The sequence below is a fragment of the Nyctibius grandis genome, chromosome 32 (genome assembly GCF_013368605.1).
Source record: "Nyctibius grandis isolate bNycGra1 chromosome 32, bNycGra1.pri, whole genome shotgun sequence".
Classification (NCBI taxonomy): Eukaryota; Metazoa; Chordata; class Aves; order Nyctibiiformes; family Nyctibiidae; genus Nyctibius; species Nyctibius grandis.
The window spans coordinates 3,463,961-3,490,959 of NC_090689.1; the positions used below are offsets into that span (position 1 = coordinate 3,463,961).

At 45.2% G+C, this 26,999-nt stretch overlaps 1 protein-coding gene across 2 annotated transcripts; it reads right to left on the reverse strand.

Moving 5' to 3' along the window:
- Positions 1 to 26,683, reverse strand: EHHADH (enoyl-CoA hydratase and 3-hydroxyacyl CoA dehydrogenase). Of its 2 annotated transcripts, none has more exons than XM_068421091.1 (7): positions 26,591 to 26,683; positions 21,114 to 21,217; positions 20,203 to 20,375; positions 18,700 to 18,811; positions 18,284 to 18,388; positions 10,597 to 10,938; positions 1 to 3,103 (listed from the first exon to the last, which is right to left on the reverse strand). In XM_068421091.1, exons 1-7 carry the CDS (start codon positions 26,662 to 26,664, stop codon positions 1,833 to 1,835), a joined length of 2,181 nt encoding a protein of 726 aa, XP_068277192.1. In that variant the 5' UTR covers positions 26,665 to 26,683; the 3' UTR covers positions 1 to 1,832. The 2 variants fall into 2 exon arrangements, with proteins under 2 accessions (XP_068277192.1, XP_068277193.1); XM_068421092.1 differs by lacking the exon at positions 26,591 to 26,683 and adding an exon at positions 26,432 to 26,512.
- Positions 26,684 to 26,999: the final 316 nt, after the last annotated feature.

Below are 26,999 nucleotides of genomic sequence, written 5' to 3' on the forward strand. Positions count from 1 at the left end.
ATAATCTGTCATTAGATAATCCAAGCACTTTTATTAAACAAAAAGCAAAAGTTAGACATCCAATGGTAATCTTCCTGAGAAGGGAACCCAGAACAACCTATTCCCCACACCAGACTGGAAGATACATGCACTAGACATAAGAAATGGGAGACTTTGTCCCAAAGCATCAAGCCTGGAGCAAGTTTGGCTCACTCTCCCCCCCAGCTCCACTCTCTGCTAGCGATCTGCTGCCTCCCTGCCTGCTTGCAGCAACGTTCCTGCCTTCAACATCAACTCAGTGTGCCCTCTGCCCATGTGAAAACCCGGTAAGTGCCAGGCCAGGCTTCAATCTGGTCAATTAGAGCACGCTGAGCCCCAAGACCTGGTAGCTGTTGGCAGGCAAAATAGGGAGAGTGATGGCAACACGTATCCACACTTAAGAGATGCCAGAAGATGTTTCTGCTTGGACAAAGCCATGTGGGAATAATGATGCTGGAGCCTGGATGCAGATGGCCTGTCGTGAGCCAACACCACAGGGCAGGTTAGTCAGGTCAGCGCATTTGTGGCTTTTCTGTCATTTATTAGAATTTCTTCTGCAGCAGGGAGGAGGGGCGGTACCAGCCCTGCCCCTTGCTCTCTGCCCAAACCTGCTCTCTCCAATCCATTCAGCACCTCTGAAAGGTGCTGTGCTCCTTGCGCCATCCCTTCCCAGCAGCGGGAAGGCAGCAGGCTGCAGCTGGCTGTCCTGGGGAGGGCCAGGGAATCCAGTGGAGGTGGGCTGCACAGGAAAGACCTGACCAAACTGGGAAATAGGGCAGGATCTGGTAGATCCAGTCAGTCTCAGGTGAATTGTGACCATCTCTCTCTTGCCTCCTACCCTGATTTGCTTTGGGGGCTGTGGATGCTGCTCCCTCTGTTCCACAAAGACAGACTGGAAGAGATGGACAGCTGTGAAGAGCTGAAGGCAGATAAAAATGAGACGAGCCTTTACACAGCAATGTCCAAAGCAGGTGGGTAAAGCTGGTGGTGGGAAGGAAGGGTGGGTGATGGCAGTGGTTACCTGCACCAAGAGGGAGATTCAGATCACTCTTTGCCCAAAGTTATTCTCTGCAAAGGCCCAGGAAGGTCAGTGACATTGCATCCTGGCTTGTATCAGCACTAGTGTGGCCAGCAGGACCAGGCAAGTGATCGTTCCCCTGTACTTGGCACTGGTGAGGCCACACCTCGAATCCTGGGTGCAGTTTTGGGCCCCTCACTACAAGAAAGACCTTGAGGTGCTGGAGCAAGTCCAGAGAAGGGCAACAGAGCTGGTGAAGGGGCTGGAGAACAAGTGTGATGAGGAGCAGCTGAGAGACCTGGGGGTGTTTAGCCTGGAGAAAAGGAGGCTGAGGGGAGACCTTATCGTGCTCTGCAACCACCTGAAAGGAGGGTGTAGCGAGGGGGGGTGTTGGTCTCTTCTCCCAAGTAACAAATGATAGGACGAGAGGAAATGGCCTCAAGTTGTGCCAGGGGAGGTTTAGATTGGAGATCAGGGACAATTTCTTCACCAAAAGGGTTGTCAAGCACTGGCACAGGCTGCCCAGGGCAGTGGTGGAGTCCCCATCCCTGGAGGGATTTAAAAGCCGTGTAGATGTGGTGCTGAGGGACATGGGTTAGTGGTGGGCTTGGCAGTGCTGGGTTAATGGTTGGACTTGATGGTCTTAAAGGTCCTTCCCAACCTAAATGATCCTGTGATTTTATGATTGTTTACGAGCCTGTAGCACTTCGGTTTTGATTGGAAAAGCCAGTGCAATTACAGCACCTCTTTCATGAGATCAGCCTCCATTGAATGCACATGGCAGGCATCAAGGAAATCACAGCTTGTTGCTCTGCCGGCTGAGGCAGGACATCCACTCTTTGAGGGGAGGGCTCCCCATAGCCACCAGCTTTTTCAGAAAGGCACTGGGCCGTAGCCGAGGAACATCAGGATGGGCCTCGGAGTATTTCTGCAGTTTAGCCAGAACATGAGGGAGCCCGACGGTGGAAGCATAGAACATGGGGCCACCCCTGTGCTTTGGCCACCCATAGCCATTGATATAAATGACATCCAGGTGTTCTGGGGCAGATGCTATTCCCTCAGCCAGGATGTCAAACCCTTCATTGATGAGGGAAAACAAACACCGCTCCAGGATTTCCTCCTGGTCTATAAAGCGGGTCTTGATGCGATGGGTGTCTCTGTACTGGGCCAGAAAGTTGTGAAGCCACGGATCTGGCTTGGCTGCCCTGCCCCCAGCCTTCTCGTACTGATACCAGCCTTTCCCAGTTTTCTGGCCGAACCTGCCACTCTCACACAGAAGATCAGGCAGTGGGCTGTAGCGATGGCCATGCCGCTGGCGGGCAGGTGTGCCTGGAGGTAGTGAGGCCCCAGTGAGGCCCTGGTCCTTTCGAGACCTCCAGCCTACATCCAGCCCAGCAAGATCAGACATTCGGAAAGGTCCTATCTTAAACCCAAAATCTTCAAGAACCTGATCTACGGCTTCTGGTCTGCTTCCTTCCTCTAAAAGGAAAACCGCCTGTTGTGCGTACGGAAACATCATTCGATTCCCAACAAACCCAAAACAATTCCCTACCACCACTCCAACTTTCTTCAGCGCTTTGGCTAGCTGCATAGCAGTGGCAATGGCGGTGGGGGATGTGTGGTGGCCATAGATTATTTCTAATAGCCTCATCACATGAGCAGGGGAGAAGAAGTGTGTGCCAATGACCTGCTGTGGGCGGCTCGTGGCAGAAGCTATTTCATCGATGTTCAGGGCTGATGTGTTTGTACACAGAAAGGCTTCTGGCTTGCAGGTTCTTGATAGCTTGTCGAATATTTCCTTCTTTAGTGCCATGTTCTCAAACACAGCCTCAATAACTAGATCTACATCCCGCAACACATCAAAGTCCACAGCGAACTGGAGACGTGCAGGGTTATGAAAATCCAGGGTTTGGGCACCCTGCTCCATTTTCATAGCCTCACGTTCCAAAAGGAGCATCACAGCTTTTCTTCCCGTGTTCAGATACTCCAGATTCTGCTCCAGGGCTACCACAGGTATGTTGGCCTTAACCAGAGAAGTCACAATGCCTCGGCCCATTGTTCCCAGCCCTAGGGATAAAAGTGAGACAGAATCAGAGACTATGAATAGAAATGTTACAATTAATCACTTGACAGTAGCACTTCCTTTGTATCTCCAGGATAAAAAGCGGAAGCCTATGCAAAATGAGTGGTGCATAGGCAGAAAAAAAGAATTGCAGGCTAGGAAAAAGGAAGGTGAATTCTCCCTTTCAGTGAGCCTAAATGTCTGAAAAGCAGTAGCATAAAGGCAAGTTAATGTCCTCTCAAGCTTACAAAATATCAGTGGGATTCACTCCAGTGTGTGCTGACCACGTGATTCATGTCTTCGCCCTGCAAAGTTTTATACCTATGGAGACCAGCATCACTTAAGAGTTAGAACCTGGGGATCAAAGCCAGGAGAGCTGAGTTTCAGCTTCAACCCTGGTAACTACTTGTAGCAGGCAGTTTCATAACCAGACTTCACCCTGAGGATACCAGTGCCTCGCTGTTCCTGTGAGATGGTCCTTTGTGGGCACTCATAGAAGAATATTAGTGTAAGCAAACACACTGCATGCAGAGATTTTAACACTAGCAAAGCTCAGAGAATTGGTTTCTCCCTCCTTCCAACCTTCCTCTTTGTCCCCTTCCTCTTCTCCCTCCACACTTGACTGTGTAATCTTTGAAGCAAACAAAATTCAGCTGATCTTGGACACTGATCTTCTCTAAACTTTGTCTCTAATGTCTTGTATGTCTCTTGTCACCAGGTCAAACAGGATGGAACTAACACAGTGTCCTTAATCCCGTTTTCACAATCTTCTGTCTCCTTTTTAATCACTCTGAAACATCAGTAGCCTTTTGCTTGCTGTTCGCACTTTACATCAGGCATCTCTGCCCACTGGGAACTCTCCAAGCCCTCCAACACAGGCCATTCCTAACTTCTGAAGGTTCTCGAAGACACAGTCTTCCTTGTCCAACCATACAGTTAAAACGCTTGCCCAGAATTCCTGTAACAATACATTCAAGCTGTATTTTTTTTCTCCCAGATCCATAAATGCGTTACTACCAGCTCATACCCCCAGCAACACCAGTGTAGAGATTACTGGCTTGATCCCTTCGCTCTTCTGAGCCCTTCCACCGGCTCTGCCCTCTATCACATTAAACGAAGCTGCACGCTTACGCTTTCCTGTGACACAAAACCCCACACTATTCATCCTGCTCTCCCACGATGGACACTTTTTGGACTAAGTTAATACAAACTAGTAAGAGAAGGCCAGCACAATTTTACCAGCTTTAAAGGTGCGAAGCATCTGAATGGGAGGATTATTAATATCCTAAATGAAGCAACAACCAGATGAAGGTACAGGTTTGTTATAATTCTGTAAAAATGATTTTTTTAATCCCAGGTTTACAAATGAAAGCTAAACAAATAAACAGAAACTAAGGGATTAAAAAATTTGTCTAAAGCAGCTTTGTAAAGGAGAGCTGAAATTATGTCATCAGTTAAACAGGTTTCAACAATCAAGGTCAAACAAGGTAGTATGTTTTTCCTGCAAGATATACACCCATGGTTTAGTTCTGTCCACCCTCAGCTTGTGTGCACACAAGACATTTAAAACATTCCCTGCTTAGCCACAAGAAGATAGTTTTTACAGCCATGACTATCTGGCAGCCTGCTTATAAACCATTACACTCCCAAATGCTGAATTTCCTTTCTAGGAAATTAGATTGCTGCTTTGTAATCAAGTACTGCTCTAAACTAATTTGAAAATAAAACTAGAATAACATGAATCAGTTCTTAGTATTTCAGTGTCCATGGTTTGCTGACTGAAAAAACCCAAATACAACCAGCTCACCCCGCTGTGCTCAGTACTCAGGAGCTTGGATGTGGTAGCAGGGACAGTTTTTTCACTGTCTTTGGTGAGCTACATGGACTGCTTTCTTCTCGGACAGCTCAGGAGGGTAACTCACCCCCTCATGCATACCCACCAAACCCAGCCCCATCTTTAAGGCTCTCTTTAGACATCAAGGGTTTGCAGTTCCACATCTGGGTTCTTCATGGCTCTCTCTTGAAGTCTCTTCTTTCTTTCCAGAAGAATTCTGAATTCTAATTTCTAGAATTCTCCCTAGAATTTCCAAGCTCTACTAAAGAAATAACGCTCACATCCTGGGCTTTATGAACTCCTGTTCCTCTCAGCTTCAGGCTCATGACTGAAATTTTATCAGTTCTCTCACAATATGAACACGCTGCTTCTTCCTGAATCAAAACCTCTTCCACGAGCAGAGGTTCTCCAGCCTGCTTTTCAAGGGACGTTCTGCTGTGGTGTTAGCTGGGTCCCCTGTTTGCTTTTGTCCACATGTAGTATGAGTTCCCCATCTAGGTGTTAGCCATCCCATGACAGACAGGCACGCATGCTTGCAGTACTTCACTTTCTAGGCCACAGGAATAGGCTTATAGATAAGATATGAGCTTGCCAAGTTTGTTTCTGACCTAGAAAAGCTGTCTCTCAACTCACTACATAACTCTTCAGTGGCCTGTATGAAATGATGTTTAATGAAGCTGGCAGAGAGAGTAATGAAAGCCCCAAGGGTTTCGTTACATTAGAGCTCACACAGCATGACTCCCCTGGAAATATTTTATAAAATTGGGCTATAAACCCAAAGAGAGATTTGGCTATCTAGCAGGGAAAGAAGCATTTCCGAGGACTCCTCTTTTAATAGAGCCTAGTGATCTTGGGGAGGAATATATTAGAGCTGAAAAAAATGGTAGGGAGTCATTGGGCCTTACATGTGTAGAAGGCTGTGGAAGAAAGAGAAAGGGAAATGTCGCACGCTCAGCTCAGCGCATACAGACCAAAACACGGCTAGGAACTACTCCAGAATTTCTACTGTGTGTTCCATTTTCTTTCTCAATAATGCTCTCACTTTCCCCAAACCATGAAAAAAACCCCTTACATTCTTTTTTTCCATGCAGGGGACTGTTTTCAGAGCTGTGTTACCGCCCAAGGCACATCTTTCAAAAGAAGACTGAAATCTGCTTCAGGAAAAAGAACAGTGTCTAGCCATCTTGCTTCTGGTCTTTTGTTGTGAAATGTAGCTTTGACATATAAATAAAATGACACTTGAACCCATGTAATTTCAGGCCAAGTATGGATATGACAAATCCATTTGCTGGGCAAGCTGAGTGAATAATGGCTGTTAATTATTGATCTGTCACACGAGGTACTTAGAATATGAAAAATCATGCAAAATTAATTGAAGGACTTTAAAAACAAATTTCAAAACAAATGAACTCGAAATATGTACAAAGCAACTTATGTACAGTCACACACACTGGAGAAATACAGATCAGTGGAAAATATTCTGAACTGTAATGAATATTTGGACTTATAAATGCCAGGCAATGGAAATAATACTTTATAGATAGCTAAAAATATGCAAAGACTGTTCCAGTTTTCCTGTTAAAAACAACAATGAGCAATGGGCAGTGGTGGACTGCTGCAGACTGGAGCTGCTTCTTTCCCTGTTTCAAGGTATTAATTTCAAGCAGAAATAATGTGATATTCAAGGCAAGTGGGGAGCTATGGAAAGATTGCAGAAGGGACAGAAGTTTCTGCATGACGAGGAACCAGAGAAAGTGGAAAGAGATGGCAGCCAAGAGTTCAGAACAAGCAGAAACAAATGAAATAGGTGATAGTGCATGTGGCTGAAGACAGGCAAGGAGAGCTAGGCCAAGAGCAGGAGGGATCCCACATAGCTGGGTGTTACCCACTTATCGGTCGTTCAGCCAGCAAACTGCAGACAAAAGCAGCTGATGGGAAGCCAGTACTGCACAGGAATGGTTGCCAGTTCATCAGCAATGCTACCTGTCAAGAGGGCCCACAAAAATGATAGATCATCCTTGATGCTGAATCTACATTAAGACATGGTCAGGAAGCGATGTGCCAGCTCCAGCAAGTTCCTGCTAATATGGGACAGAGAGGGGAGCCACAAAGCCAGGCTCCTCTAGCATTCGTGGCACTGCTTTCACACTCTAAAGGTCCTCTGTGCCTACGGAAAAGGCACTGAAGGAGGAGGAAGTCAGAGGGATCTTCTCAGTTGCTTCCCATCGTGCAGCAAAGAGGGAAGCAGCAGCAAAATGCAACATGGTTTTAGTGTGTGAAACAGCACAGCACTGTCTATTGGAAAATAGGGTCTGCGTGATTTCTGACCATCCAAAATGGTTGCAACATCCTGCTCTGACTGCCCTCCTCTCTGCAGTGAAAACAGAGAGACCCCAGATCACCTAGGTAGACTCAATACTTACATGGATGAGCAGCACTTTTTTAAAAGGTGTCAGTCTCTCAAAAATCATCCCTAAGATTTTGATTTCTGGTGCTGCAAGAATGTAGTTAAGATCAATAATGAGAAATTATGAGATACTGTACAGCATGGTACTGGCTGGAGAATGCCTTTTTGTTACAGCAGCCTGAAAGAAAGAATACAATTGTGTTGGCATGTTCTACGCCTGTCTCTAACGGACTTGCAGTTTCACTGATATCAAAAGGCAAAATAGGAGGCAAACCTTCCAGAGGAAGGAGAAAAAGCACAGTGGGGTGGCAGAAAGAAGCAATGGAAAGCGGTGACACTTAATATAGTGTGGGAATCAGAGTTAAAAGGAGATGATCAATAACCTCCAAAATAGGACACGTCACTTATCGAATGTATAACATGAACAACTCGCGTAAACAAAGCGGCTGTAATTGTGGGCTGTGGGGGCTGTGTTGATAGAAGTGGTGATTCAGAAAAAGCCTTAGGAGTCTTGTAAGCATCAAGGCCCTGAGTGCACTGATAAGCTTTAATGACCCTGACCAGCTACACCTGGAGCCTCCACCCACACGCACTGCCCATGGGCCTCTGAGCCCTATTTAAGCTCAGACCTGGGTCTTCAGTCCCTTCCTAAGCTATGTTGGAGGAGTTCTGGTGTCTTACTGTGGCTGTGCCAGGCTATGGACACTGTTGATCCAGACCTCAGCCTGCAGACTGGCTTCCCAACTTTACCTCAGACCTGCATCATCATGTGGACTTTGCCTGATCATCTGTACTTCTAGAAGATCCTGGCCATGATCTCTGGGTCTGCCCTGCTTGCCTTGCTCAGGTACTGTAAATGATTGATACAGCAATAGGTTGTGCTGCCATCCAGGGGGAGAAATGGGTTGATAGGAACTTCATGAAGTTCAGCAAGGGGAAGTGCAAAATCCTGCACTTGGGGAGGAACAGCGTATGCACCAGTATATGCTGGTGGCTGGCTGGCTGGAAAGTAGCCCTGCAGAGAAGGATATGGGCGTTCTGGTGGACACCAAGTTGACTATGAGCAGCAATATGACCTTGTGGTGAAGAAGGCTAATGGTATACTGGGCTGCATTAGGAGGAGTCTTGCTGGCAGGTTGAGGGAGGTGATCCTTCCCCCCTACTTAGAGTATGGTCTCTTAGATGAGACCATACCTGGAGTACTGTGTCAAGTTCTGGGCTCCCCAGCACAAGAGTGATATTGAGCTATTGGAGTGAGTTCAGTGAAGGGGTGACTGACCACTGGCACAGGTTGCCCAGAGAGGTTGTAGAGTCTTCATCCTTGGAGATATTCAAAAGCTGTCTGAGTGCGGTCCTGGGCAACTGGCTCTAGGTGGCCCTGTTTGAGCAGGGGGCTTGGACAAGATGACATTCCGAGGTCCCTTCCAGCCTCAAAGATTCTGTTGTTCTGTCCCCCTGGGAAGTGTTATTGCCATTGGCTCCCCATCCCCGGGGTGCAGCTGCTCCCTGCCAGCAGATGATTAACAGGATGTGTTGAACATGGCTAATAGGAAAGTTGTCTGTTACCTTGAGCATACTAAGTAGGAGCAAGGAAGAAATATCTCGGTACCTGGTCTTAGCATAATTACTCCTAGAATACTGTTCCCACTTCAGCTGTGCATGCTTTATGAAGTGTTGGAAAATTAGGGGAAGTTTAGAGTCATGAAAAGGAGCGGAGTGTGACAGACTGTGCTCTGCAGCAGAAGTATCTTAAAAGCATTTAGTTTATTTATTCTGCAAAAAGTATGTGTGAACTTCAGCATTGTCTGTAACCAGCTATGAAAACCACTGAAACTCGGGGGTAGAGGTTGGGGCGATTTCAGACCAGAATTCAGAAACCTGTCTGGAGATGAGATGCAAATACTTAACCCAATGGATGGGAGATGTAGCCCAGCCAGTTCAGTTTGCAAATAAGATACAGATTATGTTTCTACTAGAAACTTTCAAATACAGATTGCATTTGTTGTTAGAATTCCCTCTAGCTCAGTTACAGCACCAAAATAAGCAGATCAGATCTAAACAGCCCTTCTGGCTAAACCGTCGTTGCGATTGGGACTTTGCAAATGTATTATTTATTCTGGCATAATTTATCAGTATGTAGCAAAGACTGCCCATTCTAGTCACTTTATTATTCCTACAACACTTCCACACAAGCCCTTCCTGCCAAAGCACACATTGCAGGACTGACCTGTCAGGGATTGCATGTGTACAAAGCACTGTGTTCCTCAAGTCACATGAGAAACTGGGCAATAATTCACGCCTCTTTACCTGACTGCTGTAACAGCCACAGATTCTTCTCACAAGGTTTGTGGACCAATGTTTAAAACCCATTTTCATTAAAAATATGGCATGGCAGCTAAGGAAGAGAAGGAAACTTCCACAAAAAAAGTGTTTCTGTGGCCTGAAATGAGCTTTCAGAGAGCTCGTATTGCAGAGCACAAGAGGCCTGAGCAGTACCCAGGAAAGAGCAGTGTTGATCTGGTGAGCTTTCTCTGAAACACAATGGATATTTCCCAAGTGCTCCATTACTTGTCTAACCATTTTCTGAGTGCTACTATCAACAGGCAGAGCTGAAAGATACTTTTTTTTTAAATCTCAGCAGTGCATCAAAGGTTTTATTTAAATTGCTCTTATAAAAAATTAATGAAGGCATTATCTTGCTGGGCTACAAAATAGCAGGAGTGGATCCCAGTGAGATGAAATCTTCTTAAAATACAGCTGTCAAAACATTTGTGTATTAATGTATCCCTGAGTGATGCTGTGCACATGCACTTGCAGTACAGAACTAGACCAGGAGGAGGAGAATTTCGTGCAAACCTGCTTATAACATGGAACAAAGCCAGGACTCAACATAGCAGTATTTAAAAGGGAGCAGGCTGCTCATGGGCCATAGATGAAGCTGTCTCCAAAGTGAGAGGAAGTTATTCTTCTGAAGAAAGAGGTGGCATCAGGTGACAATCTAGTGGGATGTGACTTATCTGAATTTCTGAGCTTACTGATGCAGTGACAACTTCCTTCCTCACGTCACCTGTGGGTGTGGAGTGTCTTTGCACCGCCATGGGTACCAGCGACTTTGGTGAGTGATGGCTAGGGAATCCCACTTCAGCCTTCTGCCATGAGTAAAGCCTGATCATACCTGATTATACTCATCCCACTCCCTTTCAGCTCTGCTATTAGCTGCACAGTCAGCAACCACAACAGCTTTTTCATTCCCTTACCTATCACAGCGGCTTTGCGGATGGGCTGAGGGGAAGCACTTTTCCACGAAGCTCCACTGGGTGTTGTCCACTTCTGCACCGCTCTCTCTGCGAAGAAAGCGTACTGCAGTGCTTGGGCCTGGCCTGAAGTCAGCAGGACGTTAAACAGCTCTCGCTCCTTCCGGATTCCATCTGCAAAGGGCTGCTCTGTGGCGGCTTTGACTGCCTGGAAGCACAGCTCTGGAGCCAGGAACCCACGGGCCTGTTTCTTTATCTTCACAAGAGCCTCGCTGAGAAATGCTTCTGTGTTGGGCAGTTTTGGAACTGGCTTCAGGCTGAGCCTGCGGGGTTCCAATGGCTGGCCTGGGGGTAGAAAAACAGAGTTGCAGAACAAAGCATCTACATCTGGAAAACTACAGATTTTTACCCCTTTCTACGTAGACTGGAACTACAGTCTACCTCTTTTCCTCCTAAGCTCAGTGCATTAGGGCTTGCATGGCACAGTGATCTGGGTCTAGAACTAAAGTGTCTGACATTTCTCTTTAGCTTTGTTTGCTCTGACAATTACAGTTTTTCAAGTCAAGTCCTTTCTCAGACTTGAAAAAGGCAAGATTTCAATTTCAAAGAAGTAATTCTCTCCTTCCTTTTCTCAGCTACACAGTGCCTTGACTTCTCCAGTTCTTACTCTCCAGTCCCAGTGGCCACATTCATATGGCTCTTTCTATAAGCTTCAGTACTAAAGTTTTCCTCCAGTGTTGTTTAGTACTCAGTGCCAATCAACTTTGCCAGCCAGATGCATTCCAGCCAAGGTCCTGACCCAAGCATTTGTAAGAGAGACAGAGAAAATATACCCTGACTTCAATTCTAGTTGACCAAGGGAAGCCAGTCGATGTAATCCTTTTGGATTTCAGTAAAGCTTTTGAATGCTGTCTCTCACAGTATCCTCCTGGGCAAAATGTCCAGCATGCAGCTGGATAAACACCTAATGCAATGGGTGAACAGTTGGCTGATGGGTAGGGCTCAAAGAGTTACAGTAAATGGGGTTTATCGGGCTGGTGACTGGTCACTAGTGGGGTTCCCCAGGGATCCATCTTGGGGCCAGTGCTCTTCAATATCTTCATTAATGATTTGGACGCAGGACTTGAAGGACTGCTATCCAAGTTCGCTGATGACACAAAATTGGGAGGAGCTGTTGACACCCCTGAGGGCAGAGAGGCCCTGCAGAGAGACCTAGATAAATTAAAAAGGTGGGAGAACACCAACTGCATGAAGTTTAACAAGGGCAAGTGCCAGATTTTGCACCTGGGACAGGGCAACCCTAGATGTACATACAGACTGGGGAACGAGAGGCTGGAGAGCAGCCCTCCAGAAAGGGATCTGGGGGTTCTGGTCGATGGCAGGTTGAGCATGAGCCAACAGCATGCCCTGGCAGCCAAGAGGGCCAACTATGTCCTGGGGTGCATCAAGCATAGTATTGCTAGCCGGTTGAGGGAGGTGATTGTCGCACTCTGCTCTGCCCTGGTGTGGCCTCACCTGGAGTACTGCCTGCAGTTTTGGGCGCCACAGGATAAAAAGGATATGAAGATACTAGAGAGTGTCCAGAAGAGAGCCACAAAGATGGTGAAGGGTTTAGAGGGGAAGCTGTATGAGGAGCGGCTGAAGTCACTAGGTCTGTTCAGCTTGGAGAAGAGAAGACTGAGGGGAGACCTCATTGCGGTCTATAACTTCCTCAGAAGGGGAAGTGGAGGAGTAGGTGTTGACCTCTTCACCCTGGTGACCAGTGACAGAACTTGAGGGAACGGCAGGAAGATATGCCAGGGGAGGTTTAGATTGGATATTAGGAAAAGGTTCTTCACCCAGAGGGTGGTGGAGCACTGGAACAGGCTCCCCAGGGAAGCAGTCATGGCACCAAGCCTGACAGCATTCAAGAAGCATTTGGACAATGCCCTCAGACACATGGTGTGAATTCTAGGGTTGTCCTATGCTGGGAGAGGCGTTGGAGTCGATGATCGCTGTGGGTCCCTTCCAACGCAGGACATTCTGTGATTCTACCCTGACAGCAGGAGTCCTTATGTTCACTTTGGGACTAACCAAGAGGACAGCTCACACAGCATGAGCTGGGGAGCAAATGAATAACAAGGGAGAGTTCATGGTTTTGTGTCAGCAAGGGGTGAATCAAGCAGACACACAAATACCTGAGGCTCATTACAGACAGAGGTTGCTATGGTGATACCTAGAAAGGATTTTAATTGAGAGAAGTTAGTTACATTTCACAGGCCCAAATCCTCTCCATCTTCTTCAGAAGATCAAACCTGGGTGCCTGCTGGGAGACCTCTGATCTGTCCATACTCAGGCTGTTCCTATGCTCTTACTGGCAACTTGCCTCAGTAAAGACCATGGAGGAACAAGATCAGAAATTCAGGATGCATCCCCTTAATATTCCAACATTTTCACAAAGACCCTTTTGTCATCATAGCCACATCCAGATCGTTAACTGTGTAGCAATGTTACTGCACTGACTGCTGCAGTGCTGTTCCCTGAAGCACCCAGGACTGCCACCAAAGCAGGGTGGTGGGTGGGCCCCCTCTAATGAGAACCTTATGCTGAGCAGCTCTCTGCCATACAGTCTCATTGCCCTAGCTTCTCTTACATGAACTCTGCCATAGGAGCACACTTCCTTCAGAGGTGGCATAGTGCATCCAGCTCCCCTTTTTCTTTCTGTTGTCTGAGATGGGAAAGCGCCAGTGCATCAGCAGAAGACTCAAGGAGCAGGAAATCATACACAGGATGCTGAAGAGCAGGAGTAACGGCAGCACTGCAATCATGGTTGCCCAAAGCACATGTCCTGACTCTCGCTGTTCCTTCAAGACTGAGGAATGTTTAAGAGAAATAGGAGTTTGGAGGATGAGTTAAGATACTGATTTCCTGAAATAATGGTCTTCAGAGCCCAGGCTTTTTAATTAAGCCTTTTAGGGAACACAAAAAGATGAACACTTGCTGTGTAAGTAGCTTCCCTTGTAATCAGTTCATAAAAATAATGTTTTCACATTGACAGTGAATATAATTTGTATCTGCCAGTATTGTAGGATTTAGTCAGGATAATGTTCCTCTATTTTGAAATCCTTTGTTTCTTCCCTAAATACATTTGTGTTTAATCCAGAAATGCTCTTTATCCATAGCCCTTTGTTTAGGACTTAAATAGTGGGTTTCATTTCATCACTAGAGGGGAACCTGAGGATTGTCCCAGAAAGCAGCTCTGATGGCTGAAAGGCCACTTAAGACTGGGCAGATCAAGGGACTTCATATGACATCTCTGATGCGGAAAGGAGTGGTAAAAAAAGAATGCTACTGGGAGCCCTTAAGCACGGTCTTCAGATAGCAAGCAGTACTTGTAAGCACAAATACTGATGGGGAACATGAGACAGTCCCTCAGAGTAAAAAAGAAAAGTAACTCTCCTCAGGGTCCTGTAATAAAACTGTTATTTAGCTGTAAGCTAAATAGGTTTTGCTAAGTGTTTCTGCAGCATCTCCATGCAGTGTCTTTGCTTCTGCAATGCTAATAAGAATCAAAGGCGTATTTATGAACAGGAAAAAATGATCTGAATCCAAATCTGGGAAGAAGGGATCAGTGTGGCACACTTGCGGCTTGATTTCTGAAATCAAAGCAGCAGGAACATGATGAACAGTATCAGACATCAGTGCTGTAGGGAGACGTGTCATCCATGTACAGGAGCTAGCACAGATACCTGCTTTGGTGTACTAGGGTTTGTAGTCCAGCTGGCACAAAGGACAGATCAAGTCTGTAAAATTTCTATCAGCAAAAGCAACATGCAAGCATGCAGTACCAAATATTGTGCTACTTAAAGCCATGAAAAAAAAAAATCATCCCAGAGTTGTAACCCCTTGGGATATTACAGGTCTCCCCATGCAAGAGGCAGGGCTAGCCCAACAGTCTTCCTGGTGCAGTGAACTGCTTGTGAATATCTGAGAAACAAAGCTGAAACTGGACCCCTGCTCCTCAGGCTTGCAGTGGTCTCAGGCCTGCCAGAGGCCAGTCCAGCTTATGGCAGACCTTCCCCAAACTCTGGTTGTGTCAAAGGGGCCCTTTGCTAGACCTTCTGCCTAAAGAAGGCGGCAGCCAGAATCACGAGCCCTGGAGAGAGATTAAAATGTCTTTATATTGTACATTTTCCCAGAGATGACGCACTAAAGGCTCTTGCAGCTGTAACTAAAAGCCTTTCTCCATCAGTCTCCATTTCAAGCATGCAATTACCCAACAGCAGTATCTGTTACTCCTTTGGGTTTTATGAGACTCAGAAGAAACATGTTCCCCCCGCAGTAACTCCTAGCAGCTTACAGTCAGAAACTCACCACCATCTTTCCACGCAGAGTTTAATACCTGCGGGGCCTGAGCTAATCTAAATTGAACTGATTTTGCTTGGCTTTTTGGTGCAAGCCATTGACACTTTTGTGCTCTGAGAAGATGATAAAGGTCAATCAGCAGATGTGGTCAGAAAGCAAGGGATGATTACGTACGGAGGGAGAGCTTCAAAGAAGTCTGCTGTGCAGAGGATCAGCAGCCATCTCCTCCAGCCGAGGAAGACTACAGCAGACCAGCAAGAGGTGGGCAGGAGAAACTGCAAGCTACTGCTGGCCACAAGCAATTACAGCAATTTTTCAATTTTGTGATGCCATCAGGTGGACAAATTATGTAACGCAGCTTTGAATTAGTGCAGTGATTATCAAGCACATTCAATGAAAGAACATTCTTCTTGTCTCCAAGGATTTAGCTCCTGTCTATTCCTTCTAAAAAATGCCTTCAAAAGTGAAGATACTTTCTTTTGCTTGAAGAGGCCAGGAACATCTACTCACTTCCTATCTGCGATATATAATTACTGTTTTTCAATGAAAAATTTAACTTAGAATCAACAATTGTCTCTGTGTATTCCTACAGCCACTTATTCAGGACTGTTTCAGAAGTCCTTTTGAATCAGGAATAATCCATAAAAATGTATGGATGAAGAAGCTTTCCAACATACCTACCATAAAGATAGCTCTGTCAACTGCATATCGAAACAACAATCAAGGACCCTTGCTTCTGTAAGGCCAGTCATTTGAGACTGATCTCTTGCCATGAGATACTGCAGCTCTAGCGCTGAGAAAGCTTTAGAAGATAATTTCTGAATTGATTCTTTGAGACTTATCTCACAGTACAGCCTTCCCAGGAACAGAAATTCCAGCAGTGACAAAACTAGTTATTTAGGCAAACTGCTCTGTAAGAAGCCAACAGTTGTTAGCCTCATGTTCTTTAATCTCATCAGAAACAAAATGCTGTGTGCCATACAAAGATGGTAGACTTCTGTGATGGCATTTTTTTTGTGCAGCTCTGCCTCTGGTTTTATTAAGATTATCTGCAAAATGTTCACTGAAAATAGAACTCAATGCGAACAAAAACCAGACCAGCTATGCAAGTCTGTCATCTCTTCTGCAGCCCTGAGTTAGTGCTTGATGTAGAGAAATAAAAGTGCTGGTTTGCCTTTGGCAGGAGAATTATATTAACTTCAGGCAAAGGCCAAAGCCAGGAATGACTCAAAAGGAACGTATGGACTCTGGGTACAGCATTCTTTCAAATTATCAGGTAACCTGAGGTTAAATGGTACATCAAAACTTTTCATGGTCTTCTGCAAGGTCTAATGAGAAATTTTCCAAGCAGGAAATAAATAAAGATTAGCATGACTTGACAGTACTTTCACTGTTAAAGCGCAAACTGTAAATGCCAGTAAAGCTGTTGGAAAGAGCCCGAAAGCATTTTTAAAGTCCTGTTGGAGTTGGTGTATAGTGTGATGTGAAAGACCTTCAATGACATTACTCATTTTTGCTGTGGTAACTCAAACCAGCAATAAACAGAAAATCTACCACTAATCATGAGTAAGACCGGGACAGGTTACCTGCTGAACACCCAGCTAGGATCCTTGTACGCTTATACAATTCTCAAAAAAAATTTTCTTGGAGGTAACAATTTCCAATGAAGATGAAGCTACAGAAGAGGAATTTGCCAGTAGTGATAGTGGACTTAAGTTCCAGAAAGCAAGTTACACCAAGGAATAGTGTGCTCAATGATTCATTTCTGAGGTTCTCCTCTAAGGTCAAGCTGACTTTCACAACTGTCAACCACTGCACAATGTCTGTCACAGAAGAAATAAGCATACAAATATCTAAATTTCACCCAATTTCACACAGCATTTGTTGACATCCAGAATGCTTGCTGGTTTGCCAGTTCTAGCAATGTTCTCTATTACTCATTTTATGATGCACTGCTGCTGCCATCAATACTGGTATAGATCTTATGCAGGGCATCACTCAGAAGCCCAGAGGGTACATCAAAGGGAACACTGCTGGGTTAATTTGCCTAGAAGAGTAGGAATATTTCACTGCTCTCCCAGCAGATGAAGAAACAGAGTTCTCTTTCAAACCAGACAAAATGGGTGAGCCAAAGTATCTTTGTTTTTCTTGGAAGCCATAGTACATCACCCATCTATTTCTAAAGAATTATAAATGGTCTGATTACATATAGGGAAAGAGAAAAGAGGACTGCTTATGTCATCAATTCTGCACTAAAAGCAAAGTCCCAAAATACCATACAGGGAAGGAAGGGCATCTCTCACAGAAAACCTAGCCAAAGAACACCCTTTTGCACATATCTGGTAAATCTCAAGTTGTAGGGAAGTAAAAGAGACACTGATCTTTAAGAATAGCCCATTCATTGAACTAGCTTAAAAATACAGTGCACTGTCATCTAGGACAAAGCTTAGGCTGCTTCAACTTCCAGCCCAGGAGAAGTGCTCCTGCAGAGAAGAAAGGGCCTTGTTTGTAGTGGAGAGAACTGCAGGAACAAAAGCAGCACCCCAGCCTGGAAAAGTATTGCCTATGAAGGCCATGGGATCAAAGCAGAAAGGGTTTTTTGTGTCCTTGCATGCATCTCATCATGACAGAGCTCCAGATGAAATCCTGATGGAAGTCAATGGTCTGTTTCCAAAGGTACAAGAAGGTTAATAGTGGGAAAATACCCCGTTTTCTCTCAAGGTGATGCTCCTCATGCTGCACAAGGAATGTTCCTCTTTGTGTGTAACTCCAGTGAATTTGATTTTATTATTTCTAAGGTGGGGAAAAAAAAGTCTCTCCACATCCCTCCCATCTCCATAGGCCATTTTCTTACATAGCAGCTAAAGGATTAGGGACAGAGTCACTTCCAGACTCATGGAACATTAAGTTGGGCGGAGGTTGCGCCAGCCCCTCCACTATGTGAAAGCTATTTTTGATGGGCCTTTATTGATGGTGCAACCAGAATACTTGCAGTACCAGCTGTGATCCAAAACTATATTTGGGAAGAGCACACACTCCCCAATATCAGTGGAGTGCAGCAGCCCAGAGTAATCTGTGAGTTGGGATATATAATTAAGAAGCAGGAGGACTTGATATGTATTTATTCCTCAAATCCTCACTTGAATTTCTGCAGCTCTCCAGCATCTGAATTTTTCACTTCAGACAACAGAAAACAAATTCTGCAATTAATTCTATCTTATATGGATGCCAAAACCCAATGAATGGAGCATACAAATTGGAACAAACTGTTGGGCTTTGTTCTGACTCTCTCCAGCCCTGAAACATCACCAATTATTTCTCGGCACTGCTACAATTCTTTCCTCACCAATCACTTTGTTTGCCAAGCGAATTGCTGCCTCAACTGTGTTTTCTTCCACAACTTCATCAACCAAGCCCAGCTTCAGCGCTTCAGTTGCTGAAACGTGTCTTCCTGTGATAAAAAGAGAAATAAGGTGACTACAGTGAGGCATGATGGGCAATTTCATTCTTTTCAATCTGGTGAAATGACTTGTGTGTAGCTATAGCTTCAAATATGAGACAAAGGAACGTAAAATGCATTACTAACTACATGCCTCAGAAGCAATATGTCCCTTTCTTAGCCCATCATTAGTGGAAGCAAGCTGAATTTCAACCCAAGCAGCTACAGAGGTCAAAGAAATGAATGTTTCTTGGGCCAAGCTGGTGGTATGACTCAATGCCCCATTCCTATGTACAGAGCAATGCCAAGGCACAGTACTTTACCTGTAGTGATTATATCCAGAGCAGCTGGTACCCCAACCAGTCGGGGTAGTCGCTGAGTGCCTTCAGCACCTGGAAGTAACCCAATGGTGACTTCTGGAAAACCCATCCGTGCCTAAAATGAAGTCAGATTCAACAACAAATCTGATTAGAAAGAGTGATAATTACAAACCGAGCAGAACAGAGGAAAGACAAGCAGACCTAATTCAGGCATTGCTCCTCTAAGAAGCCTCAAAACTTCTACCTAGAAACTTCATCCTTGTTTTTTGCCACGTAAGACATTTAAGACAAAAGCCCACTCAACCATTTCAAGAGCTTGTGTACAAATGCACAGGAACAACATCACCTTTCAGTGGATGTATGTGTGCTAGCACAGCACTGGAGGAGAGCTGTGGGGCCAACAGCATCCCCCAGACTGACATATGTAAACTAATGCTTTCAAGCAGTTGTTACCAAATGCTGGAGGGCACTCTGTGACCTGTTACCTCCCTGCTCTAATTGTTGGAAGTTTAGTAAAGGAGAATTGGTACTGAACTCTTCCCTAATCTTCTTTCAAAGGTGCTTCCTTCAAATGGCTCTTGGTGCACTTGACATTTAGTAGGGTTATGGCAGAGAAGCCTGGGGCAGCAGGAAGGGGAGTCCTGTCTTCTCTTAAAAATCTATCTAGATTTTGTTGCCTTGTTTTAAAAAAAAATAGTTTGCACATTTCTCATTGAGCTCTTGAAGAGATCTGGAGTCATTTTAAGACCACTACTTATGGTACCCACCTTAGGTGGCATATAGGGTGATGTAGAATACCTCTTTGTGCTGTTACAGCAACCCACACTGTCATGGAGAAACAGTGATTCTATAAGGAGATGAGGTACTGCTAAAAGGCGGCTCAGCATTCCTGAGTCTTGAAGGAAGGGGTTCAAGACAAAACCTGATCACTCCTTAAAAGACTCTTAAAGCTGTCTTTTGGTCAGAGTGCTCCCTGAGGAACCAGAGCTCATGGGGAATCAAACTGTAAATGCTCCATGCTAGCTGAGTTTCAACTGCCTGTTGAAACTAGGCCACTACCAGAAAGAAATGGAAAATTCACAGGGCTGGGAAAACAAATAAGAGAAAATCATGCTGTGTGAGCCAGTAAGATAGAGCCATCTACATCAGAATATCAATAATGACTACTGAGACCTAGGGCAAATTAACACTGGGTTACTGAAGTTTCTGTGCAGCCATCTTATTCTACTAATTACATATCAATTTTATATTTAGAAATGACTAGACATTAGTTATTTAATAAGCCTTATGAAAGCATGTCAAGGGTGGTGTTGCAGGTGAAGAATGTCTGAGCATACATACCTGTACCCTGTAGCTGTAAAGCCCCCCTCCTCCTTTGTGCAGATGATCCCAGGAAAGGCATGCTGTCCCACTGCTCTGCAGGAGCAGCCTCCCGCCCTGCCCATGGCCATATGTACACGGCTTGTGATGCCTTCACCAGCCTCTCTAGTTCACAGCATGTGTTACCTTCACATGTGCAATCCGATAGTGACAGCCAAGTGCCACCTCCAGGCCTCCTCCCAAGGCAATGCCCTCAATGGCAGCCACCACAGGCTTCTCGCTCCTTTCTATGAGAGAGACGATGGGGCCCAAGGCAATTCCACGTCTCTTCGGAGAAGAAAACCCTCGAATGTCAGCTCCTGAGTTAGCACAAAGAGATGAAAAGGAATTAGTGGGCAAGGCAGTGATTGGAATGATCCTTCCCTCTGTGCCATTGAATGTAGCTGCTCACGGATGATCAAGTTGCGCACAGCGTGCTGCTGGCAGGAGAGTGGTTAACAGGAATCAACTCCTTTTGGGACCACCTTCAAGAGACCCTGGCTCCTTGAGCCTATTCAGAGAGCTCAGGGGAAGGCAAACTGTAATGGTTGTGGATTTACTACAGAAATCTGCAGACACCTGTAGTTTAATAAGAAAAAGTTGTGCTTTCAATAGTTAAGTGCAAGTTACTACTAACAAGTAATGTAGAGCTCCACAGAAATTCCCTGGCTTCCCAGGCTTCTCCAACTGCAGCAGATCTGTTATTCACCACTGCCTCACCTCAGGCACATTCCATACACTGGACCAGTTGATGGTCCAGAGATTTTATACAAACAAAACCATGAAGAGTAAGGAGGCACCAGTACATTAGGGAGATGAGCAGATGTCCCTCATTTCAGCATGAACATACCAGCTTATTTCTGGCCTGGACAGTCCAACTTGTCATGTGCCCTACGTCAATTGTGGCACAGCAGAACAGCAAAACCTCACTGTCTTGTGGCCATTTTCAGCCAAATCAGGATTTTTATCAGCAGCGTTACAAGGCAGAGAATCTTCAGACATGGTGGGTGGAGAGAGTTTCCTCTTTTTCTTGGGCTGTTTGATGAAAAATGTCTTACCTGCACTGAATTTCCCATTTTCGCCACAAATCATAACAGCTTTCACTGAAGGATCTGCATCTGCTCTCTTCAGTCCATCCTCTAATGCCTGGAGAACTGTCAAACTGAAATAAATTAGAGATTCAGTGAGTAACAATCAACTACATTACCATTCCAAGAGGTCTGTGTTATAAACAGCAAGCGTCCCAGTGAAAATGAGCAGTGTGTCCAAGCAGGTCTCTCCCCCAGCCTGTCTTCTGCCACAGCCTCTCCAGGTGAAACCTTTTGTTAGTCTCCCTCTTACTTCAAGGGCAAGTGCCAAAATCCAACAAGCTTATGAGCGCTGACCTGTCATTCACTCACTGGAGAGTCTTCTTGTGGCTATGACATTGCTGTTTCCAAAGCAAGCAGCTCTTTGGAAAATGCCTCTATGAATTAAACATCCAGATTTTTCAGGAAAACAGTTTAGCATAATTTCAAAGTAATTAATGCTAAACCACTGACAATCTAAGAACTTCTTAGAAGGGAAAGGAGCTCCAGGGATAAAAAGCTATCTTTCAAACACCTGCCACAGTGTTGGAGCTGTGCTGATAATTATAATACTTCTTGCGAAAATCTGTATATAGGTCCAGACTTAAACTCGTGTGGGATCGTGTCAAAGTAAATTGGGGCCTAAAACACTAAGCAGAATTTCTTCTTTTGTCTCATCTGAATATATTTCCACAGATACAAGCAGTAAATATGGCCAGCAAAGAATTAACAAAGAATTTCAAAACAGAACAGTAAAAGTATAAATAGTGGTTTTACAAAGCAGATATTGAAAAAAATCTGGCCTGACTGTATGTGTACTTGGCATTTGAGGCTTAGAAGCTAATTATATATATACACATGTGTGTGTGTGTGTGGATGGACATGGAGACTATAGTCTGGTTTAGAAGACAGTGACAATAAAGAAGATGGTAGGTAAAAATAGAAGCATTAACACCTAACACTTTATTAACAGAAATATTAATACAAATTGTGTGTATATGTATGTTAGATACTAAAATATATTCATATACACACACTTGCAAGTATGTAAGTGTATATATAGCTTGTGAGAGACACTTTTTTGTGTGCACGTATGTATACATACTGCATGTGTAGATAATGGCTCTAATTCAGAAACTCTGAGCCCCGAGTGGTTGGAGGCTGGAGGAATACTCAAAGGAGTATCATCTATGCTCGCCCAGTCCTTTATAAATACGGTTTCTGTTCCTAGACCTTCTCCAAACTGGAAGCTCAGTTTCACGTGTAAGCTCAGTGGCTGATGAAAAGGGAGCAGAGCTCTGTTGATGCCCAGTGGAGAGGAGGAGTGTGAATTAAAAAGAATGGTTAAAAGGGCTGATGCGTGCTCCATTTGTGCATGTTTTTCAATGTATCTGAGGGCATTTCACTTAAAAAGGAAGCTTGTCATAAAATAGATGAAAAATGTATCACTGTTCTCGTGTAACGGTTCTCGGTGTGTCCAGGGCGGGTGATCACGTACTTCGATAAGGCAGCAGCTTGGAGCAATAAAGTGGAAATCCAAAGACTGAAAAGGAAAACCAGAGGAGTGCAAGAAGTTTGCTGTAAGCCAGCTGTGTGAAGCCCTGCCAGCCAAGCTCTGCATATTCCTCCTTCAAAATATGCAATTAAGAGAAGCTATTAGCAAAGTCTTATTAATCAGGGCTGTTGTACTGAGTGGAGAGTTGGGGGGCTGCCTAGGGGGGGTCTCCAGGATCAGCTGCTGCCTGGATAAGGCTGTGCTACACAGCAGGATCAGTGAGAGCCCTGAGACCTGCCAACCAGAGCCGAGAGAAAGGTTATTTTTGGAGAGAGAACTGCCAGTTATGTACCAATTGCCTCATCCAGACATCAAAGACAGCTCTGAAGTCTGACATTAGTAATGGTTCTGGAAGCTGAAACTTAAAATGAGAATAATTTGGCCATGACAAAGAAAAACTATTAGGTGACCCTGTAAAGGCCCTTCCAGTGCATAAAGTTCCATGCAGCAGAATACGAAAGCCTTTTCAATTTTAATAAATTGTTTCATATTATGTAGGAAAAAATACATATTAAAAATTTGGTTTTTATGTCACTCCTTCTGGACTATCAAGTGCTGTTTGAGGAGGACCCACAGGCTGCACGAAATGCTCGCTGTTCTTAGTGCTCTGGTTTTGCATCAGTGGAGAGCCAGGCCACAGAAATACCAAATTTACCCAGCGGCTGGAAGATTAAAGGGAAAACCATGATGAAATGTCATTATACTTTGCAAACCATGGTGCAAAGAGGGGGGGTAAAAATACATACCAGGATTCTGAACAAATGTTAAATGACTAATTTAAAAATATTGTATAGAGAAATGGCACAATTCTGCCAGGAACAAAGAAGCAATCAAAGCATTTCCGTGTCTCTTGCAGGCACAAGACCTGCAGATGCAAAACGCCCATGTAAAAGGTTTGTCTGCATTAAATGGAAAGGTTCAGGATTTTATGTAGGAAATTAGTTACAAGCCCTTAGCTCTTACAACAACATACTCCTACCAGAAGAAAAATTAGTCATCAAGGCTGCCACAAAATAACAGTTCAATACCTACAAGACCTGTATTAACCCAACAGAACTAGTTTTGCCAGAGAATAACTTGACCTTGTACTTGCATAAATATTTCTTCTCCCTCTGTACGACTTTTTCCCAGTGGGAATTTTTTTGTGGGACAAAAAGGAAGAAAGATCAGACTTTTTGCAGTTTCTTATTCTCCAACACACAGGCTGCACTGCTTTGTAACTCACATATTATAACTGGTACTAAAGGATGTAATTTTCGATGAAAGCGTCGTAGTAAAATGTATGACAATACAACTATGAAAATACTCAAGAGTACCACAACTCCAAACAGCTAGAGCATTAAAGAAGCAAAAAGTCACCATAATTTGCATAAGGATTTCATTACTGTGACAGTGTCATTCATTTAACAGCAACAATGCAAAAATGCACTCCAGGCATTCCAGTCGACACTTCATCCCACCCTACATAGTCAGCTCCACCATGTATACTATTTTGACTGCAAGAAAAGTGATTCTGCCAAGATGATTCAGCGTTACGGGTTTCAGAAACGCAGCACAGGTGTTGTTAAAGAGTTCGTGCACACCAGGGTAAGAGAATATTCTTGTAGGTGACCACACCAGGTTATTTTTATTTTGTATAAAACTCATTGCAGCGATGATGTGCTGGATTTGTAACAAGGTTTTACTATTTACCTTAAGAATCACAGGTTTTAGCAAGGGTTTGTGAATGTGAACTTCTTTCATTTAAAAAAAAAGTGATTTAAGGGAATCCTGAAAATTTACTTAGTCACCTTTAAAGAAGTGAGACAGGAATCCAACAATAGAAAGTGCTGTTTATGGAAACATGCGGGTCTGGTCCTTGCACTTCCCCCAACATCCACAATCCCCACATTGGGGATGTTGCTGTGTACGTTTACACACATTCTTTTTGGCATCCCTTACACACCTGCTGTCTGTGAATTTGCCTAATCCCTTTCTGATTCTGCTGATCCATCTGCCTCCACAGGCTCCTGTGGCAGCAAGCTCGGTATTATCTGTTTTAAACCAATCTCCTACTAGTTTAATCAAATGCCCCTAGTTCAACTGTTCCAGGATTTGGTAAAGGGTTTAATTTATTTACTTTATTTAGTCTTTTAGCCATGCAGGGCTTTTACTGGATCACTTGCTGGCTGAGCAGTTTACCTGGGTTTCTAATGAACTTAAAAAGTCAAAAACCTCAAACCCAAACAACAACAATCCAGCCTCCACCCTTGTTGCAGGCTTCTTGCCTTTGGATAGCTTCTTGCAGTGTTTTTGTTTGAACTAACTGCTGGGTATTTACATAATTCCCTTCTTGAAACTGAGTGCTCGTGTGCTGGATTTACCTGGTCTGCTCTCTCTTGCCTCGGTGTCAGATCCAGCTGTGCAGTAGTTGCTGTCACACAACAGCTAATACAGCTTGAACAGAGTCATGCACCTAAATTAAGGCCAAACCAGGACGGGCATCCTTTCTGTGGGGTTTTAGAATAGCTGTTTTAGGAAGCAGACACATTGCATCCAGAATTTTCTCTCTGCTTCTCATCCTGACGAGGTGCTGATCCAGTCCAACACAGGTAATCACACTCTCCTGTCATTGCTACCTATCCGAAGTTGCACCCGCTCTAATCTCCTTTACATTTTCTGATCATTGTGCTGATCTGGGGTCAGAAGGACAATCCCAGCAGCTCGGGAGAGCCTTTTCCAGTCACGACTGTTACACTGTTGAACTTCATACAATCCCACGCTTACTTATATGTTGCAACAAAAGAGTGAGCATTGCAGTGTTAGTGCAGGGCAATGTACCTTGCTACAGAAGAACAGCAGGTTACATTTTCTATCCATGCTCTTACTTGCCTCTTTCAGCTTCTTTTTAACAAATGTTCTGGTTTACAAGGCGAGCGTAACTGCAGTGGATTTTTTGGCTTGTGAATATATACTGAATAGACACTATGGTCACTGTTACAGAACAGCTCTTCAACTACAGCTGCTGAAAAAGGGTCTATGTGCAACTCACAACTAAAGGAACTGAAGTACACATAACAGATTATGTAGAGCCAAAAAGGATGTATGTCTGTCTCAAAACACATGAACAACTAAAATTTCAGGGGCTCCTACAGATTAGTGTTTGCCTTTGTTTTTCACTGGCTCCTGCTGGAGATCACCTGGGGCCCTTCTGGACCAAGATCAGTATTTACAGGTCAATTCCTTAATCACTGTTAAAAGGCAAACGAACTGCCTTTGCTTCAGACAGCCCTGGCTGTGGTTCCATCCTGGTGCCAGCTCCTCTTGTTTGCTATCTGCAAAGCCCTTTGCCCTAAGCCCTGCGCTCACTTGGAGAGCACAGGGACTCACCAAGCCAGCACTGCGGAGTGCACGGAGCAGGCAGCTAAACCAGTAGCAGATCTGAGAGGAAAAGCTGGTTTTCACCTAGAGCTCTGGCGCTGCAGGAACTCCAGGGTGAAATGGCTGAACTGCTAAGGACAATTTCTTGCTGGAAGCAGCATCTTGATGCTTAAAGACTGGAAGGTGACAAGAAACACACAAAGTTTTTAAACGGCTTCCAGAGGAGATGACAGAAAGTACAGACTGAGAAGCCTGATACCTCTCCTGTGGAAAAAAAAACACTAGAAATTACAGTAAAGAGCAGAAGGCATGGAAAGGATTAGCACGTTTTTTGCCGAGGCTGGTGCAGGTGCAGGAGCGGCGTTTGGAGAGGTCCCTCGGCAGAGGCTCTTACCGGGCAGCCTGCCCTGGGACCAGGAGCGGCCTCACCCGGGCACGGCGGCGAGAATGAGGTGCAAGGGAAGGCAAGCAGAGACCCCCCGTGCCGCTCACCAAGGGAGGGCCAGCGCCGGGGACCGAGCCGCGGGGGGGCCCCGGCCGCGCCCGGCGTTACCTCAGCGCGTTGACGGGCGGGTTGCGGAGCCGGATGACGGCCACGGCGGCGGCGCCCCTCGCGTAGTGCGCCATGCCCAGCGCCTGCTGCTCTGCACGGTACGGCACGGCACGGCCCCCGCGCCGCCCCGCCCGCAGCGCGGGGGCTGGCCCCGGCCTGCCTGGGCCTTAACGTGCGCTCCCCGCCCTATGCCCTCTGTCTCCTGGGGTGTTACTCACCCCTTAGCTCAGCGCTGCGGTACCGAGGGTAGCCCCTGCTCGGGAAGGGTGGGGGGCGACGTGCTCCTGGGGTGTGAATGGAAAACATCTCCCAAGGGCTGTCCTGCTTAAAGGCTGCAGGAGGCTCAGGCTCAGGGTTTTTTAAATTACCCCAGGGAAGCTGGCGAGGTGAGGACGTGGTAAGCTTTGCC

Bases quoted from the DNA above. Each gene is read 5' to 3' on its own strand.
- EHHADH (XM_068421091.1), bottom strand. From the start codon at position 26,664: ATGGCGCACTACGCGAGGGGCGCCGCCGCCGTGGCCGTCATCCGGCTC. The intron at 10,939-18,283 runs GTGAGGAAAGAA...TTCTACCCCCAG, and splicing joins CTTGGCAAACAAAGTGATTG to GCCAGCCATTGGAACCCCGC. The intron at 3,104-10,596 runs GTAAGGGAATGA...TTTTATCCCTAG, and splicing joins CCGCAAAGCCGCTGTGATAG to GGCTGGGAACAATGGGCCGA.